At 46.6% G+C, this 20,787-nt stretch overlaps 1 protein-coding gene across 2 annotated transcripts; it reads right to left on the reverse strand.

Moving 5' to 3' along the window:
- Positions 1-4,916: 4,916 nt before the first annotated feature.
- On the reverse strand, positions 4,917-20,785 carry prpf4 (pre-mRNA splicing tri-snRNP complex factor PRPF4). 2 transcript variants are annotated; one of them, XM_069673925.1, is made up of 15 exons: positions 20,730-20,785; positions 16,216-16,440; positions 15,950-16,136; positions 15,631-15,718; positions 13,364-13,443; positions 10,145-10,238; positions 9,940-10,034; positions 9,628-9,686; positions 9,328-9,451; positions 9,143-9,232; positions 7,399-7,521; positions 5,758-5,865; positions 5,459-5,577; positions 5,180-5,286; positions 4,917-5,085 (listed from the first exon to the last, which is right to left on the reverse strand). In XM_069673925.1, exons 2-15 carry the CDS (start codon positions 16,385-16,387, stop codon positions 4,999-5,001), a joined length of 1,533 nt encoding a protein of 510 aa, XP_069530026.1. In that variant the 5' UTR covers positions 16,388-16,440; positions 20,730-20,785; the 3' UTR covers positions 4,917-4,998. The 2 variants fall into 2 exon arrangements, with proteins under 2 accessions (XP_069530026.1, XP_069530027.1); XM_069673926.1 differs by having other exon boundaries at positions 16,216-16,437; positions 20,730-20,750.
- Positions 20,786-20,787: the final 2 nt, after the last annotated feature.

Consider the following 20,787-nt stretch of genomic DNA (forward strand, 5'->3'; position numbering starts at 1 on the left):
ATGGCTGCACACGTGACGCAGTCACGAGGGGGAGAGTTTTTTTCTCCGTTTCATATAAACTTTATTTACAGTCATATAAATGAGCATTTGACTGAATCAGCTCGTTGTTTCGTCATTTAATCAATCAGCAGACAGACAATCATCCTGTCTGTCTCTCTATCTGTCTGTCTGAACGTGATTTGTTTTATTAATAACAACATATAAGGCTCATGTATATCATGTATACATATATCATAAGACAAAGCGTCTGCCTCAGGTGGAGCATACATTCAGAATGAAAAACGGTCAGAAATAAATGCCATAGATTAAACACATCACTAAAAGAAGGGCTGTCTCATATTAATGTTCTTGTCTTTGACCAGATGACTCACTTCACTTCAACACAAACAAACTTCACTGTGTTCACAGTCAGAGGTCAGAGGTCACAGCTCTGCACACGCTCCGACAGACTGCACTGATTCACAGAGAGAAAACAAGTGTTGCACATTTTCACAGAATGAACAACAGTTCAAAGTTCACCTCTTTGACTTCAGGGGGAAGTGGAAACATATCTGTTCATATGTTCTCTACCTGTTCAGCTGCGTGTTCTCTACCTGTTCAGCTGCACGTTCTCTACCTGTTCAGCTGCGTGTTCTCTACCTGTTCAGCTGCACGTTCTCTACCTGTTCAGAGCTGTCTCAGCACAGGAGAGACGGTGGAGTAATGACGGCTCTCAGAGATCCCTGCGGCTCTTATCTTCTGTTGTCGTTCTTCACAGTACATTTTTTTCTCCATGTTGGAACGTGTTTCCATTATCATCCATAAAATGAACGACAGCCTGAGTCTGTTGTTCCACCCCGAAATGTTACGTGGTGTGAAGTTATGTTTATTTGCTTTATTATTATTCCTCTTCCATCACATGTTACCCTTTAATATAACATGTGAACAAATGTTAATATAACAACCATTGTAAACAACACAGGTGAGCTGCCACAGCCTTGACGTGTTCCTCTCTTATCCTGTGCCGTATTCTACAGCTACAGAGCCTTTCACTATACAGCTTCGTATTAGATTATAAATCTCTCTCCAAATCCAAAGTAACGCAGCGTCTCCGGGAATAAAATATGTTCAACAAATTCAATGTCTCTCGGTCTTTAAGGTTTGCATAGTTCATTATTTTGTTTCTCCAGGTCACCGGCGTTCTTTTTACATTCTTTTACCTCCTCTGAGTTAAACTGGACTGCCCTCGCTAAGCTAGCAAGCATGGCGCTGCTTTTTTATTTAATTTCAGTGAACCTGTAACCATGTGACTATCAACCTCGGGTCAGGAGCATGAACCAAATTAATCACACCTGTAGGTGCAACATATGTCACCTGCTGCACGCTATATGTAACTCACGCACCCGCACACTCTCTCTTTTTCTATCCTCCTGGTCGGTAAGAGCTTATACAAGTTTGTTCTCTGTCTTGCCACGCTGGTCCCTCACAGTTCGGCTTGCCTTTTATTGTGCTGCCTTGTATTTGGCACCCCTTTGGTGTGCCGTAAGTTTGGCTGTTCTGTTTTCAGGTGACGTTTGTGCTCGTCACGTGCAGGGCATAATCTCACACATAGATTCGGTAAGTGGGTATGTTGTGAAGATCATTTCTTTAAGTATACTCGAGAGTTAAGAGCAACAGCTCTGCTGTGTCGGAGCCATAGACTGTATAAATAATGGACGTAGTCTCAGTGACGTCACCCATTGGTTTCTGAAGAAGCGCTTTAAAGCCCGAATTGCGCCGCCGCTGGGGGTCGCCATATTGGAAATGCCAGAAACAGCTAATCCAGAGGCAGGCAAAGAGGTGGAGCGCGACCGAGCTACAGCCTATGGATGAGCTCTATGGGCGGGCTGCATGAATCAGCCAGCTACGGCTATGAAGCTAGGCTATATGCTCCTCAGCGTAGCTAACGGTTATTATCCATAGACTGTATAAATCATGAATGAGCTGGTTTGACTTTCCCAGGAGGAGATTCTGTCGGTGACTGACTGCAGGTGTTTAGTTATCAGACTAAAGAAGTAGCGGACTCGCTGCTCGCTCGCCCGGTGAGAGAGCGGCGAGTCGACACGTAACGGGAAACTTAAAATAACCAGTCTTCTCATCACTGCACTTCTAAACACTGCACAGGCTAACAAGCAGCTAAAGCGAGCACAGTATACCTGCTACTTAGTGCTAAAAATATATCGACACAATAACACGAACATTTAACTCGCTTAAAGCTGGAGCTCAGACTGCACGGACACAAAGTTCCATAAACACACAGAGAGATTATTTGTCCTCTAAAGTCTCCAACAACACAAACAGGTGAAGGTAAGCTCAGTGACTGTGTGTCTGTGTTGACGTCTAGCAGACAGCCAGCAGGACCCACCTGTCACTCAAGTGACCCCGCCCCTATGATTTAAGGCTTAATATAATTAAAACGAGTGTTTTATTAAGAAATTCACCCCGTACAGTTATCTTGAACATAAAATTAGCTATTTATAACACAACCGTTTTTTGTACCAGGCTGTAAACATGTTTATTTCAAGTGGCCACTCGAGGAACTGCAGTTTTTTGCATTTTTCAACACCGGATGTTGCCGCTTGGTCGGCGCGCATTAGCTCTGGCTCTGCTGTTTTTGCCGTGGACTGACGTCATGGTCTTCCTTGGTGGTAGGTGGTGGACGCTTCGCATCAACAGGAGTTCTGAGTGTTATTACACTCAGGTTTGTCTCTTTTTCTCATTTGTTCTGATGCAACAGTTTTGTCTAGCATGTTTGCATGTTTCTACTAAGTGTAAAAATTTACTCAGAGTATTCAGTGAGAGACGCATTGTGTTTTTCCTTGAAACAAAGACAGCATGGCGTCTAAGCAGGGGAGTGATGAGAGGGGCAGTGGCCCGGATGAAAGCGTGCCACCTGCCTAGGGTCCAGTTCCACCGAGCTCGCTTGCTCCAGCTGGAGGGTAGAGGAGGAAGAAGCTGAAGTGGGCTGAGTAGGAACAGATCTGTGTGGGCGATGTTCCCAACAATCAATCAAACAGCAACACTTACTTTCTAATGATACTGGAGGTGGTGAGCAAGCGTGACAAGCAGCAAGCGTGACGAGCGGTAAACGCGATGAGCTCCCTTTTGGTCTGTCCCTGTCACCGCGGACATTCACAAAATACATGGATGCTACAATTGTTCCTCTCCGGCAGAAGGGCATTTGGGTGTTCAACTACCTGGACGACTGGCTGGTGTGTGCTTTGTCATAGAACCTGGCGCAGAGACAGGTCAAAAATACTTACCCTCTCCCATGGAGGCCTCAGGGTCCTCACCTGGAGGCAGTCACCGGCCATCCAAGAAGGTGTCCCCCTGGGCCAGGGGGGCTGCAGGGTCACCCTAACAACCAATGCCTCCCAATTGGACTGGGGCACAGTCTGGGAGGGCAGGTCTGTTCGGGGTCATTGGGGCCCTGCACAGCAGGGGCAGCATATAAACGCCCTCGAAATGGAGGCAGTTTTCATGGCCCTGAGACACTTCCTCCCAACTATAAGGGGGAGGCAGGTCATGGTAAGGACAGACAGCACGGCTGTGGTGTATTATATCAACCGTCAAGGCAGGTTGAAGTCTCCATCTTTGCATGTCAGAGTGGGACAGCTGCTCCTGTGGGCTCAGTCTAAGGGGGTGTTCCCGAGGGCATTTCATCTTCCGGGGCCCCAGAATGCAGCAGCAGACCTACTTCCGTAGGGAGGTCCTCACCCCGCTGAGTGGTGCTTGCACCCACAGGTAGTGGACCAGATATGGCTCCGCTTCGGTCAAGCAGAGGTAGACCTCTTTCGGAAGAGAACGCCCCCAGGGGAGGAATGGCTGCTTTAAGGGCGCTGTTTTGCGGTGCGCCCTTGGAAGAAGTGTGAGATGCGACTGGCTGGGCATCCTCGTCTTCCTTCGCCATGTTTTATCGTTTGAACCTGGCTTCATCTACTGTCCCCTGCATTAATTCTGGGAGCTGCAGCGGACGCTTGAGTTCTCCCTTTGTTTTTCAATTGAGCAGCATGGGCTCCCCTCCTCCAGGATGTTTTTGGTTTTCTTTTTACGATTAACCTGGAGAGACTACTTCGTTCACAAACTTTTCAGATGTTGACAATAAAACACTTTAACTGAATTACTTGTGTTCTTTTGATATGGTTGCATCCCCCTCTGTATGGTGACCTGTAGGTGGTGCCACCTTACTCTCCTTGTGACTGATTTGGTACACTGTTGTCACATAGTTAGGTTCACTGAAATGAAATAAAACAAATGTTTACGTATGTAAAAACGGTTTTATGAATAAAAGTGAACCTGTAACCATTCATTGTAACTCGGCGGTGAAGGTTGGCCTGGTCTTTTCCTTCCCAGTTGATAGAAAGAGGGAGTGTGTGGGTGCGTGACATACATATCGTGTGCAGCAGGTGACGTATGTCGCACCCACAGGTGTGGTTAATTTGGTATAATGCTCCTGACTCGAGGTTGATAGTCACATGGTTACAGGTTTACTGTCGTTAATAAAACCGTGTTTACATACAAATGTGTTTTGCCTGCTGCACATCCACTCTGTGGTCAAGGCTTAGAACTGCCTCCAACATTGTGTTACTGGACATCTCAGCACTCTCACCCTCTGCTGTTGACTCTGCCTTCTTACGTGGTGTTGATGGAGTTGAGTCGTCTCTGCGGTCCCTCTGAGGCTACATTCAGACTGCAGGCAAATGTGGGCCAAATCCGATGTTTTTGTTCATATGTGACTCGGGTCTGTTTCTTTCATGACAGTGTGAACAGCACAAATCATATGGGATCTTTTCGAATCGGACTTGGGCCACGTTCCTAATCAGATACAGGTCAGGGACCGCTCGGTCTGAACGCGATGCTTCTGCTGATCTTCATAAAAACACCACACACGTTTTTATTATCTTTATTTAAAAAAGAACAAAACAAAACATTTCACATGTTCATCCTCTGACACGACCTCATCATGACCTCATCGTGACCTCACTCAGACAGCCAGAGTTTGAAGGTTCGGTCATAGGAGCTGGTAGCGATCAGTTTCCCGTCAGGTGACACGTCGACGCCCATCACCTGAGAACAGAAACACGTGACTCGTTAATGTAATGCGAGGTATACCCACCAATTAGCAGTGTCTAATCGACCAATCATTACGCAGCGGTTGTACCTTCCCCTCGTGTCCAGCGAGCGTCTTCAGCGGTGTCCAGCCCGGGTGACTCCAAACCTTCGCTGTGTTGTCGTACGCTCCCGTCAACAGGAAGTGACCGTCTGTGGCTGCACACAAAATAGGAAGTGAGGTCAGGGCAAACAGGAAGTGAGGTCGAACCATGAAAACAGATCATTTAAAAGATGTGAAGTTGAATAAACTGAAATAAAATCAGGAAGCAAAATGTAAAAAATAAAATATAGTAGAATAGAATAGAAACGAGGTGGCGAGGGCGTTTACGCTGGAAGCGAACAGCTGACAGCAGGTTCTGGTGGGCGGGGACTGTGTACAGGCACTTCCTGTTTCTCAGCTCCCAAACTTTACAGGTGTTATCTCCACTTCCTGTTGCCAGGTGATACCTAAGGACACACACACACACACACACACACACACACACACACACACACACACACACACACACACACACAGTTAAACACAAAGACACACATTTAGATTTGATTCTTTTGTGTCTGTGATGAGGAGCGTGCTGCTCTGTGATTGGCTGTTTTTTACAGCGTGCTGCTCTGTGATTGGCTGACCCGTTGGGAGAGAAGTGCAGGCTGTAGATTTCCTTCAGGTGTCCCTCTAGGAAGACAACACAGCGTCCTGTCCGAAGGTCCCACACTCTGCCGAACGCATCCAGCCCTCTGATTGGACAGCAGCAGAGAGGGGACAGGGCAACAGAGACAGAGAGAGGTGATTGGCCAACAGACAGGGGAGGGATGTTTAAGACATTTAATACAGACAGAGAAACACCAGAGAAAGTACTTCAAATATGTTACTGCAGTAGGAGCACCGGGGTTGCTTCTCGCTGGTATCACGTGTAGTTGTCAGCAGATAAAGGTATCAACGGCCAAAATGTCCGGAGGGAAAATATGCCAAATAAATCATTTAAAAATGAGTTTGGCATATTGAATAAGCTATTGTGTTAGTTAAAAGACCAAGTGTTGCCAAGAGAACTTAAATATTAACTTAACTTTACTTCCACTGTTGAAACATGGAGAGATGGACAGGCGGAGATGGACAACAGCACAGCGTTGCATTTGCATCTCGGTACTTGGCCAGGTGCAGTGCTGATGATGACAGCACTGCGTAGCTATGGCGGATTGAAATTCCCCGCGGCCTGTTAAACTATCATCTGGGACTTTGGGGAAAGATACTCCGACTGAGCAAAGTTGGCAAAGATTGCGAGCACAATTCCCGTGTAGAGTGTGGCCGCAGAGCGTGGATTCTCAGCCGGAGACCGTCAACAAGCTCTCTCTCTCTCTCTCTCTCTCTCTCTCTCTCTCTCTCTCTCTCTCTCTCTCTCTCTCTCTCTCTCTCTCTCTCTCTCTCTCTCTCTCTCTCTCTCTCTCTCTCTCTCTCTCTCTCTCTCTCTCTCTCTCTCTCTCTCTCTCTCTCTCTCTCTCTCTCTCTCTCTCTCTCTCTCTCTCTCTCTCTCTCTCTCTCTCTCTCTCTCTCTCTCTCTCTCTCACACACACACACACACAAAACTAAGAGGTAAGCAACAACAAAAAAATCGGTCGGCTGTAAATAAACAACCTTTCTTTGACGGTAACTTTTAGGGAGGCACCGATACCGATACGGAATATCAGTACTTAATAATATCATTACAGTTCTCAAAAAGACGTGTAAATGTCATTATGAGAATGCAAATAAATGTTTCATTTAAAGGGGCTATGTGTAAGATTTCACATATATTCATCAATCAAATTTTGCTGGAACCTTTGGTTACGAAGCACAATGCCGGAGTCATGCAGTGTATTTATGTTAGAGCTAGTTGGCTAGTGTCGCTAGGAATGAGGATTTTCTGAAAGTTACATAGAGACCCTTTAACAAACATGACACTGCCACACATTTTACTTTACTTCTGTTGACTGTGAGACCTGAACAGAGAATACCTGTCAGACAGAGGTCCCAGGAATGCAGAGATGTGCAACAATGCTTTTCTTTTTTTTACTGTTTAAACGATAGAATTAATAGGTCAACTTATTGACGGTTAAAGGTAAATTATTAACATCCTATTAATCAATTAGGTATATACTGCTATTCAAAGCATATGCACGATAGTTTTGCTATATGGTCGGACAATTACTATTCGGAGTATGCAGTATAAGTACATACTGTATACATAATGCAGTATAAGTACAAACTGTATATATAATCAGTACAGTCAGTACCCAGTAGCAGTCAGGGAGCCGTCGGGGTGGAAGCTGAGGTCATGGACTCCTTTACTGTGACCCTCCTGATGCAGAATCTCCTCCTGCACCTCCAGATCCCACAGACGCCACGAGTTATCATAGCTGCAGAGAGACAGACAGGCATGAGTTATCATGGCTGCAGAGAGACAGACAGGCACGAGTTATCATAGATAGAGAGACAGACGCCACGAGTTATCATAGCTGCAGAGAGACAGACAGGCATGAGTTATCATGGCTGCAGAGAGACAGACGCCATGAGTTATCATGGCTGCAGAGAGACAGACAGGCACGAGTTATCATAGCTGCAGAGAGACAGACAGGCACGAGTTATCATGGCTGCAGAGAGACAGACGCCACGAGTTATCATAGCTGCAGAGAGACAGACGCCATGAGTTATCATGGCTGCAGAGAGACAGACAGGCACGAGTTATCATAGCTGCAGAGAGACAGACAGGCACGAGTTATCATGGCTGCAGAGAGACAGACAGGCACGAGTTATCATGGCTGCAGAGAGACAGACGCCACGAGTTATCATAGCTGCAGAGAGACAGACAGGCACGAGTTATCATGGCTGCAGAGAGACAGACAGGCATGAGTTATCATGGCTGCAGAGAGACAGACAGGCACGAGTTGTCATAGCTGCAGAGAGACAGACAGGCACGAGTTATCATGGCTGCAGAGAGACAGACAGGCACGAGTTATCATAGCTGCAGAGAGACAGAGAGGCATGAGTTATCATAGCTGCAGAGAGACAGACAGGCACGAGTTATCATAGATAGAGAGACAGACAGGCATGAGTTATCATAGATAGAGAGACAGACAGGCATGAGTTATCATAGGTGCAGAGAGACAGACAGGCACGAATTATCATAGCTAGAGAGACAGACAGGCATGAGTTATCATAGCTGCAGAGAGACAGACAGACAGGCATGAGTTATCATGGCTGCAGAGAGACAGACGCCACGAGTTATCATAGCTGCAGAGAGACAGACAGGCACGAGTTATCATAGATGCAGAGAGACAGACAGGCACGAGTTATCATAGTTAGAGAGACAGACAGGCATGAGTTATCATAGCTGCAGAGAGACAGACAGGCACGAGTTATCATAGCTAGAGAGACAGACAGGCATGAATTATCATAGGTGCAGAGAGACAGACAGGCACGAGTTATCATAGTTAGAGAGACAGACAGGCATGAGTTATCATAGCTGCAGAGAGACAGACAGGCACGAGTTATCATAGCTAGAGAGACAGACAGGCATGAATTATCATAGGTGCAGAGAGACAGACAGGCACGAGTTATCATAGCTAGAGAGACAGACACGCATGAATTATCATATGTGCAGAGAGACAGACAGGCATGAGTTATCATAGGTGCAGAGAGACAGACAGGCATGAATTATCATAGGTGCAGAGAGACAGACAGGCACGAGTTATCATAGCTAGAGAGACAGACACGCATGAGTTATCATATGTGCAGAGAGACAGACAGGCATGAGTTATCATAGGTGCAGAGAGACAGACAGGCATGAATTATCATAGGTGCAGAGAGACAGACAGGCACGAGTTATCATAGCTAGAGAGATAGACACGCATGAATTATCATATGTGCAGAGAGACAGACAGGCATGAGTTATCATAGGTGCAGAGAGACAGACAGGCATGAATTATCATAGGTGCAGAGAGACAGACAGGTGGAGAGACAGGTAAGTACTGGGAGTACCTGGTGGTTCCCAGGAACCTTCCAGAAGGATGCCAGGACACTCGTGACACTCGCTCACTGTGACCCTCGATGTCCGCTACCGGCTCGTCGCTACGGCAACAAGCAGCAGACAGACAAGAATGAGTGACCATATAAGGAGCAGGGAGGGGTTTATATTATTGCCCCGCCCTCTTGACCCCCCTCACCTCTCCAGGTTCCACAGCTTCACAGATCCGTCTGCAGCACAAGAGGCCAAGCTAACGTCTGATTGGTCGAGAGAGACTCCGGCCTGTGGGCGGAAGACAACCGCGCCCACGTTGGTGTTGTGTCCTGCAGCCAATCAGAGAGCAGGGACAGAGGGAGGGGGCGGAGTGTCAGTGATTCAGTAGAAATACATGTGTTAATATTCTTTATGTCATAATGATAATGTAAATAATAATCTCTCATTATGATCAAACGTGAACATTTGTTTACAACATTAATAAAGAAAATGAAGCTCCGCCCACCTCTGAGCGTACGGATCAGGTTACAGTCGGGGACAGACCACAGCTTACACAGACCACTCCTGTGGGGGGGGGGGTTTAGCATGTTAGCATTAGCTTCATCATAACATTAGCAAGGGTGATGTGTCGCTAACAGACATCTAAAAACTAATAAGAGATGCTTATGCTAATGCTATTTTTACATACTAGTGTTTGTATGTGCCAACGCTAGCTCTTCTCATGGCAATGCTAATTCCCTGTGTGCTGATGCTAACTCTGTAAACGTGTGTGTTGCAGTTTAAGTGTGCTAATGCTAATGTGGGCGGGGCTTGTTACCAGGAGGCGGTGGCCAACATTTTGGAGTCTGGGCTGAAGTGGCAGAAGCTGATTGGTCGATCATCACCGATCTGACTGCAGAAGTTGTTGAGATTCTGAAGAAGAAGAAGAAGAAGACATAAAGACACCTGTCTGTCTGCTCCTGCTGTCTGTCTGTTATTTATACAATACAGTTATTGCGTGTGTGTGTGATGACCCGTCTCACTCTCAGACTCTTGTGCAGCTCCTGCTGTCGAATGGTCCTGGTTGCCTCGGCAACGTCCCTCTGAGCACGTGCAGCCTCCAGACGCCTCAACGCCCTGATCAGCCAATCACAGACAGGATATGTTAGTCACAACCAATCATCTTCCTCCTCCCCTCTGACTCAGGATCAGAAGGAGTTGCTGATAAAAAGGTGTGTCTGGTTCTAAGCAGCACAGAGCGTGAACACGAAGTTGATGTTTTTATAGCTTTATTTATGGAGTGTTGCATTTACATGACACAAACACACACATAAACACATGTACATACTGAACTCTACAGTCTGAACTACTGTACAGACAGTACCACACATGTACAGGTGTGTGTTAAACAGGTAACAGGACACGGACAAACACTGTTACTGTGTTTTATTAGAATGAAATGACATGGTTACGTCCCTGACATGACGTCTCTGACATGACTTTTACATGACGTCTCTGACATGACGTCTCTGACATCACTTCTACATGACGTCTCTGACATGACGTCTCTGACATCACTTCTACATGACGTCTCTGACATGACGTCTCTGACATCACTTCTACATGACGTCTCTGACATGACGTCTCTGACATCACTTCTACATAACGTCTCTGACATCACTTCTACATGACGTCTCTGACATGACGTCTCTGACATCACTTCTACATAACGTCTCTGACATGACGTCTCTGACATCACTTCTACATGACGTCTCTGACATGACGTCTCTGACATCACTTCTACATAACGTCTCTGACATGACGTCTCTGACATCACTTCTACATGACGTCTCTGACGTCACTTCTACATGACGTCTCTGACGTCACTTCTACACGACGTCTCTGACATCATTTCTACACGACGTCTCTGACATCACTTCTACATGACGTCTCTGACATGACGTCTCTGACATGACGTCTCTGACATCACTTCTACATGACGTCTCTGACATGACGTCTCTGACATCACTTCTACATGACGTCTCTGACGTCACTTCTACACGACGTCTCTGACATCATTTCTACAGGACGTCTCTGACATCACTTCTACATGACGTCTTTGACATGACGTCTCTGACATGACGTCTCTGACATCACTTCTACATGACGTCTCTGACATGACGTCTCTGACGTCACTTCTACATGACGTCTCTGACATCATTTCTACACGACGTCTCTGACATGACGTCTCTGACGTCACTTCTACATCACATCTCTGACATCACTTCTACATAACGTCTCTGACATGACGTCTCTGACATCACTTCTACATGACGTCTCTGACGTCACTTCTACATGACGTCTCTGACGTCACTTCTACACGACGTCTCTGACATCACTTATACATGACGTCTCTGACATGACGTCTCTGACATGACGTCTCTGACATCACTTCTACATGACGTCTCTGACATGACGTCTCTGACATCACTTCTACATGACGTCTCTGACGTCACTTCTACATGACGTCTCTGACATCATTTCTACACGACGTCTCTGACATGACGTCTCTGACGTCACTTCTACATGACGTCTCTGACGTCACTTCTACATGACGTCTCTGACATCATTTCTACACGACGTCTCTGACATGACGTCTCTGACGTCACTTCTACACGACGTCTCTGACGTCACTTCTACACGACGTCTCTGACATCACTGCTACATGATGTCTCTGACATCATTTCTACACGACGTCTCTGACATCACTTCTACATGACGTCCCTGACATGACGTCTCTGACATCACTGCTACATGACGTCTCTGACATGACGTCTCTGACATCACTTCTACACGACGTCTCTGACATCATTTCTACACGACGTCTCTGACATCACTTCTACACGACGTCTCTGACATCACTTCTACACGACGTCTCTGACATCACTTCTACACGACGTCTCTGACATCACTTCTACATGACGTCTCTGACATGACGTCTCTGACATCACTGCTACATGACGTCTCTGACATGACGTCTCTGACATCACTTCTACATGACGTCTCTGACATGACTTCTACATGATGTCTTTGACATGACGTCTCTGACATGACGTCTCTGACATGACTTCTACATGACGTCTCTGACATGATGTCTCTGACATCACTTCTACATGACGTCTCTGTCATGACGTCTCTGACATGACGTCTGACATCACTGCTACATGACGTCTCTGACATGACGTCTCTGACATCACTTCTACATGACGTCTCTGACATGACGTCTCTGACATCACTTCTACATGACGTCTCTGACATGACGTCTCTGACATGACGTCTCTGACATCACATCTCTGACATCACTTCTACATGACGTCTCTGACATGACGTCTCTGACATGACGTCTCTGACATCACTTCTACATGACGTCTCGGACATCACTTCTACATGACGTCTCTGACATGACGTCTCTGACATGACGTCTCTGACATCCTTCTACATGACATCATGACATCACAGACATCATGACATCACAGACCCCCTCCTGGACTCCAAACTAAGTTTTATATCACGTCGTCACTCTAGTCCGCGATCACCCACTCCCTCCCTCTGTGCTCGTGTGCAGGAGCTCACCCCCTCTCTGTGCTGCGAGTCTGCATCACACTTTCTTTCATATGTTTTATATTATCATATGATCAGTCTAATGAAGGACACTGAGCCTCCGTGTTTATTTGCATACAGAGCGGGAAAGCGAGATCCCATCACAAGGGGTCTAGATGCATTCCAAGGGCTCTTCAATGCCAGGTGTGAACTGCAGGCTTAGAGCGGACCGCCTGTGATCGGATCATCCAGGACACATGCGTAATACCAAAAGAGAACAGAGCCAGAGAGACAGATATTAAGAGGGGGGCGGGGCCAGCAGCTGTGCAGAGGGTAATCCAGACTGAGTCTACATGTGATGTGCTTCTCAGAGAAATCATTGATATATGCGATTAATTAATTACAAAGCCCGTAATTAATGAGATGAATCCGACATTCAGCGGCAGCGACGTGCACAGCTGCTACGAATTCATCATGAATTCACAGTATGCCCATGGCGCCCGACATCACTTATTTTATAAACATATTAGACTTTTACCCACATATGGCGAGGGGCGGGTGCTAATTATGGACCCTGGAGACACCTGTCAATTCGAGTCTGACAGGGAATGAGACAGGAAGTCATGTCCGAGTCTCTGATTGGTCTGATGCTGCAGACTCACCGTGGCAGAGAGTATTTGGCCAACCAGAGGCGAGCTTCTTTCAGGGAGGCGGAGCCTTCGTGGTACCAGGTCTGCTGACACTGATTGGTCAGAAAGAAGAACATTTTTAAACAGTTTAACACAACGTGACAAAAACAAACCATGGTTTTCTGTGAGAGAAATCTGTGAACCCATGGGCTGTCATCTGACGACCATTCATCCTCTGCCAATGATGGAACGTCTCTGTTTCCAGTGTCGTCCACGGTTACAGATAAACAGCTTCATGTTTACAGTTAGCAGCTTGAGAAGCGACCGTGTGTTCAGATCAAAGGTAAATTCTCCCTCCAGATATGTATATACTGCCCATCGCTCCACTGCCAGCGAGGCTTACACTACAACGACCGTTACACCGTAGAAGACACATGAGGAGAAGTAGGCTAAAGAGAGAGAGTTGGACCGAGTGGCGTTTCTGAGGTGGAGAGAGCTACGGGAGCTGAGAGGATCAGAAAGCGATGCTGAGTTAGACAGGTCTGCTCCACAGGTAATTACCCCAGCTTCATTTCTGCTGTCTTTGTTTCACATTGCTGAGATGTCTGCGGTTACTGTGACGTTACATTGATGTTGCAGTCGGGCTAACGTTTGCTTGTTCTCAATGCTGCTGCTGTTCAGCGTTGTTTCATGGCGGCGTGGCTGAACATGTCTCTGTGACGTGTCCAGGCAGTGTGACCGTGTCAGCCTTTCTCCTGACAGTTCTGTGTGCCTGTGCTCTCACAGCTAAATGTTCACATCAGTGAGTTACTGCTGAGCTGGCTCCGTTTTATCCACAGTCTCTGTTGGCAAACGAAGCGCTGCTGGTTCTGTTAAATAGAATTAGCTGTAGATTACCGTCACAGCAGAAACACTGATTTCTGCTGGTGTGATGTGTCTCTGCTTCGATCGTGTTGGTGGTGAAATACAACGGCTACGGTTGTTGTCATTTCACATTTTTACCAGTGTGTCCACCATATCGTATATACAAACTGACTACAAACGGATTACAAACTACAAACGGACTACAAACGGACTACAGACTACAAACGGACTACAAACTGACTACAGACTACAAATGGACTACGGCCTACAAACTGACTACAAACGGATTACAAACTACAAACGGACTACAAACGGACTACAGACTACAAACGGACTACAAACTGACTACAGACTACAAATGGACTACGGCCTACAAACTGACTACGAACGGACTATAGACTACAAACGGACTACAGACTACAAACGGACTACAGACTACAAACGGACAACAGACTACAAACGGACTACAGACTTCAAACGGACTACAAACAGACTACAGACTACAAACGGACTACAGACTACAAACGGACAACAGACTACAAACGGACTACAGACTTCAAACGGACTACAAACGGACTACAGACTACAAACGGACTACAGACTACAAACGGACAACAGACTACAAACGGACTACAGACTACAAACGGACTACAGACTACAAACGGACTACAGACTTCAAACGGACTACAAACGGACTACAGACTACAAACGGACAACAGACTACAAACGGACTACGGCCTACAAACTGACTACAAACGGACTACAGACTACAAACGGACTACAGACTACAAACGGACAACAGACTACAAACGGACTACAGACTACAAACGGACGACGGCCTACAAACTGACTACAAACGGACTACAGACTACAAACGGACTACAGACTACAAACAAACTACAAACTGACTACAGACTACAAACAGACTACGGACAACAGACTACAAACGGACTACAGACTACAAACGGACTACGGACAACAGACTACAAACGGACTACAGACTACAAACGGACTACGGCCTACAAACGGACTACAGACTACAAACGGACCACAGACTACAAACGGACCACAGACTACAAACGGACTACAGACTACAAACGGACTACGGACAACAGACTACAAACGGACCACAGACTACAAACGGACTACGGACAACTGACTACAAACAAACTACAAACGGACTACAGACTACAAACGGACTACAGACTACAAACGGACTACAAACGGACTACAGACTACAAACGGACTACAGACTACAAACGGACTACAAACTGACTACAGAGTACAAATGGACTCCAGGCGGACTACACTTCCTGTACTAAACAACAACGCCCTGCAGAGTTTATATATATATATATATATATATATATATATATATATAGTCTATCATTATATGTAGTATCTTTAAATAGAGGTGTGTGTGTGTGTGTTTGTACCTCGTCCTGGGATCTTTTTGCTCTCTCTTCGTCTCTCCTTGACTTCTTCAGTGCGTCTGGACCGACAACAGAGAGAACACCACGCAGCCTGATCTCACACACACACACACAGACACAGACACACACAGACACAGACACAGACACACACACACACACACACACACACACACACACAGACACAGACACAGACACAGACACACACACACACACACACACACACACACACACACACACACAGACACAGACACAGACACTGTAACTTCTCTCTGTGTTGATCATTTACACAGGAAGTGAAATGTTTTGAGTGTTTTTTTCTCACCTCTCTCGGCGGTCAGCTGGTCCCTCTCCAAACAATGTGATTGGCTCTCCGAGCGCTCGGAGGCCGGCCTTCACCTCTGCGTCGTCGGTGGAGACGGTGATCTGTCGTGCTCGACGCCGCCTCTCAAACGCAGCAAGCGCTTCCTGCTGCCGCTCGCTGACACGCTCTTCCATCTCCAGGGTCTCTCCTGCAAGGCATTGTGGGAAACTGATTCTCACTCACACATCACCTTTACATCAGTCTGTAGTTTATGATGTTACACTGACCTGACGAGATGTTGATGTTTCCCGCCTCAATGCCCGCCTTCACCGCATCACTTCCTGTCGCCGCACTGCTCGCCTTCTCTGAACTCAGACGCTCGCGCTCTTTTTCCTCCAGGCTTCCGTAGAAAACTCGACTCCTCTTCACGGCCGGAGCCGCATCCTCATCGTCTGACATGTTTATTGACTTCTTCTACTGTTGCTGCTGCTGCTGTCGCCCCCCAGAGGCTGCTGGGAAAAGAACAGAGAGTCAACAACTAAATGATGAACTTGTTTTTCTTTTAATCCAAAACTACATTTAGAAGTGAAGAACACGTAATGACCATGTGACCACACAGAGAGTTACACCCCCCAGTCAGTGTGAAGGAGGTCAGAGAGTAAACAAACACACGTGATTTATAATGTTTAACTGTGTTACATTCAGGACTTTAATGTCACAGACGACGTGAGCGAGCGGGACATAAGGAACACGATGAGAGCCAGGCGGCGGGTTTTATCAGCGTAACGTGATTTCTGAAAGCCTAATCAGTAACTTCTATTTTAGTTTATGAGTCCATAAAAGTGTTAAAATAATAATATATTGTTATTTATGTTTATAATTTTATGGGTCTAAGCAGGACACAGACTGCAGCCTGTTCTTCATGTGCAAGTGTTTGTTAAACAGGATACAGAGAGCAAACACTGTTACTGTGTGTTTCATTAGAGTTCATACAGAGCACGTCAGCAGACACAAACAGCTGTTAAAGCCGACTGACAGCTGATCCAGCTGTGATCACATCATCATCACAAACGGACGTCGCTGTACGCGACACTTTAGAGGAAGGACGTCTCATGTCTCTTAAATCCTATTTCCTTGTTTCCTCTCTCCTCTCCTGGTTTCCTTGCGTCTCTTCATGCATCTCTGTTGGGAGGGACTAAGACAGTGATTCTCAAACTGTGGGGTGCGCAGTTTGAGAATCACCGCTCTTGTGTTTTTTTTTCCGTTTGGAAAATGTAGCAGGCGGAACTATGTTTTGACGTCGGACAACCCGGACTCATTTTCGGGTCGCACAGCACACAAACGCGTTGCCCTCGCATACGTCAATCATTTCTGTGAGAAGCACGTCACATGTCGACTTCCACACTTTAAGTTTTAATTCACAATCTACTTTAATCTGATCACTTTGCTTTGCTTCACTCCCCCAACACACCTGCTCCTCTGCACAGCTGCTGGCCCCACCCCCTCTATCTGTCTGTCTCTCTGTCTGCTGTGTTGACTGCCTTCATCAGCAGTCTGTTTCATTAAGTTACAAAAGTTTAATATTTTCTCTCACAATTCAAAACAGCACGTGAGCCGCGTGTGCACGAGGGACGTTATTAATGACGATGTCGGACCCTCTTTTACCGTTAGAACACTGTGAGGAGTAAACTGGTCCCGCTGTTGCCACGACTTCACGTGTGATTGATGTCCTGTGACTCCCGTCACCGTTTCAGGGCCGCCGCTGCAAAATGTATGCACTGGTGTTCTTAGCACAGATTAGGGATGCACGATATTGGATGTTTTGCTGATATCTGATATGCCGATATTTTACAACTCATTTTGCCGATTACTGATATCGATATTTTTTTCCCACACACCTAATTGCAGAGATCATCAACTCTCTTCTGTATTGGAATTAGTGTACAGTATAATGGTGATACTCTTATCACATGTGTTACAACGGTCGTGGTGACGGGTCTGAGGTCGGGCATTTAATCAAGTATGCAGCCGCCCATTATTTTATCGGTTAATTATATCGGCGGATATCGGCGTGTTGGCCGATTATCCGTTCATTTTTAAAACAATATCGGCCGATACAGATAACATGCCGATAATATCGTGCATCCCTAGCACAGATCGAACTTTATTGTTATTGTTCTGAAAAAGTTATTGCACATTTTATTATATTTCTATTTGAAAAAGTCTGATGGATTGAAATAGTTGGGTTTTTTTGCACAGCAAATGACTCAGAGAAAAGTGAAAAGAACGGTCACGACTTTCTTTCAATGAAAGTTCAACTTCACAGAAAATGTTTGAGAGACACTGGACTAAGACTTAAGTGAAGGAAGCATGGATGTAAGCCGGACCGGACTCTGTCTCCCCCTCCACCCTGAAGCACTGTGCCGATCAGCTGTCTCAGGTGTTCACAGACATCTTCAACACCTCACTAGAGACCTGCCACGTCTCAGCCTGCTTCAAGGCCTCCACCTTCACTCCTGTCCCCAAAAAGCCAAGGACCACAGGACTTAATGACTACAGACCTGTCGCCCTGACCTCTGTGGTGACGAAGTCTTTTGAGCGCCTGGTGCGCTCACACCTAAAGGACATCACAGACTCTCTCCTGGACCCCCTGCAGTTCGCCTACAGAGCCAACAGGTCCGTAGACGACGCAGTCAACATGGCCCTCCACTTCATCCTCCAGCATCTGGACTCAGCAGGAACCTATGCCAGGATCCTGTTGTGGATTTCAGCTCTGCCTTCAACACGATCATCCCGGCTCTGCTTCAGGACAAGCTCTCCCAGCTGAACGTGCCCGACTCCACCTACAGGTGGATCACAGACTTCCTGTCCGACAGGAGGCAGCAGGTGAAGCTGGGGAAACACGTCTCTGACTCCAGGACCATCAGCACCGGCTCCCCTCAAGGCTGCGTTCTTTCCCCTCTGCTCTTCTCCCTGTACACCAACAGCTGCACCTCCAGTCATCAGTCTGTCAAGCTCCTGAAGCTCGCGGACGACACCACCCTCATTGGACTCATCTCTGGTGGGGACGAGTCTGCCTACAGGTGGGAGATTGACCACCTGGTGACCTGGTGTGGTGAGAACAACCTGGAGCTTAATGCTCTGAGGACAGTGGAGATGGTTGTGGACTTTAGAAAGACAGCAGCCACACCCGCCCCCATCACCATCAGCGACTCGACTGTTTCCACTGTGGAGTCTTTCTGCTTCCTGGGGACCATCATCAGCCAGGACCTCAGGTGGGAGCTGAACATCGGCTCCCTCATCAAAAGGGACAGCAGAGGATGTACTTCCTGCGGCAGCTGAAGAAGTTCAACCTGCCAAAGACAATGATGGTGCACTTCTACACCGCCATCGTTGAGTCCATCCTCACCTGCTCCATCACCGTCTGGTACGCCGCTGCCACTGCCAGGGCCAAGCGCAGGCTGCAGCGTATCATCCGCTCTGCAGAGAGGGTGATCGGCTGCAATCTGCCATCTCTCCAGGACCTGTTACCTCCAGGACCCTGAGGCGTGCAGGTAAGATGGAGGCCGACCCCTCTCACCCCGGACACAGTCTCTTTGAGACCCTCCCCTCTGCCAAGAGGCTGTGCTCCATCAGGACCAAAACCTCCCGACACAGGAACAGCTTCTTCCCCTCGTTAACAAGGCCCCGACCTCACCCACCCCCCCACGTGACATGGAGTCTCATCCAGCCCCTCAGCCACTCAACACTTAACGAGTGTTTAAGACTCTAATTCAGACTTTGTGTTACATTAACGCACACAGAACTTTATATTGTCTGTACACTGCACTATTTTTACATTATACTGTAAGCTCTTTACACTGCTCAATATCCTGCACACCTGTACAGTTTTTAATCACACCTGTTGTACATATTTTGTATTATACATATTGCTTTTTATATTTGTATTCTTATTGCCTATTTTTTTTTTATCATATTCTTTTTTTCTTATTTTTATTCTGTTCTGTGTTAATTGTTCTGCACCAAAATCACCAAAACAAATTCCTTGTATGTGTGAACCTACTTGGCAACAAACCTGATTCTGATGCGGGCGGAGTAATACGTGGACAATGAGATCCGGATCTATGAGTGTTATATGCATGTTGTGTGGACTACGATTGGCGGCGTATATTATTAATAAAGTGTTGAGCATGCAGTTAAAGTCAGCCTCTGGATATTCATCTACACAGTTCTCAGGTCAAAGGAAGCTGTTTCACATAGGGGGTCATGTGTGGACCGCACAGCCCTTCTCCAGTGACTCGAGTTCTTCTTCTGCGGTGTCTGTAATATTCCCCGTCTCTTCTTCTTCATTATAATCAATACTTATATAGTCCCCAATACTTTGACAGTTAATACTAGCTCAGAATAACAAAGGAAGTCCATCGGGATCATTTGAATCCTAAAAATCTGATTAACAAACAAGGTGAGTTTTACTGCTGCCGAATCGCAGAGCATCACACACAGGTCCACCTGTGAGGAGAGGGTTTGTTCTGATCGATGAGAAACACGATTTTCAAACGGATTTTGGTGGAAACAAAAAAAGGTCAGAATATAAAGCGAGAAAACAGGAGGGAAAAACGCGGTACACTGCTAATGTTAGCAATAGCATCAGCTCATACTCACACACAAACACACACACACACGTTAGAACAGGCATCGTAACACTGCACCACAATGACAGACACACCTGAGCCGTCACGCGACAGGTTTATCAGACAGGTTAGTTGAAGTTTCAATAAACATTTCTTAGTTGGAAACTTACAAGTGAACAAACGAAGCAGCTGCGTCTCTGTGCGAAATGACCCGGATGTAAACATGTT

Source organism: Semicossyphus pulcher, unplaced genomic scaffold (assembly GCF_022749685.1).
Source record: "Semicossyphus pulcher isolate SPU_LCO1_2020_fin unplaced genomic scaffold, fSemPul1.0.p SCAF_22, whole genome shotgun sequence".
NCBI classification, from domain to species: domain Eukaryota; kingdom Metazoa; phylum Chordata; class Actinopteri; order Labriformes; family Labridae; genus Semicossyphus; species Semicossyphus pulcher.

Excerpts from the sequence above, each read along its gene's own strand:
- prpf4 (XM_069673925.1), bottom strand. The coding sequence starts at position 16,387 with ATGTCAGACGATGAGGATGCGGCTCCGGCCGTGAAGAGGAGTCGAGTT. Across the intron at positions 13,444-15,630 it reads CAAAAAGATCCCAGGACGAG|TGTCAGCAGACCTGGTACCA; the intron begins GTACAAACACAC and ends CTGACCAATCAG. Across the intron at positions 5,287-5,458 it reads GTCAGCTGTTCGCTTCCAGC|CCACAGACGGTCACTTCCTG; the intron begins GTAAACGCCCTC and ends TTTTGTGTGCAG.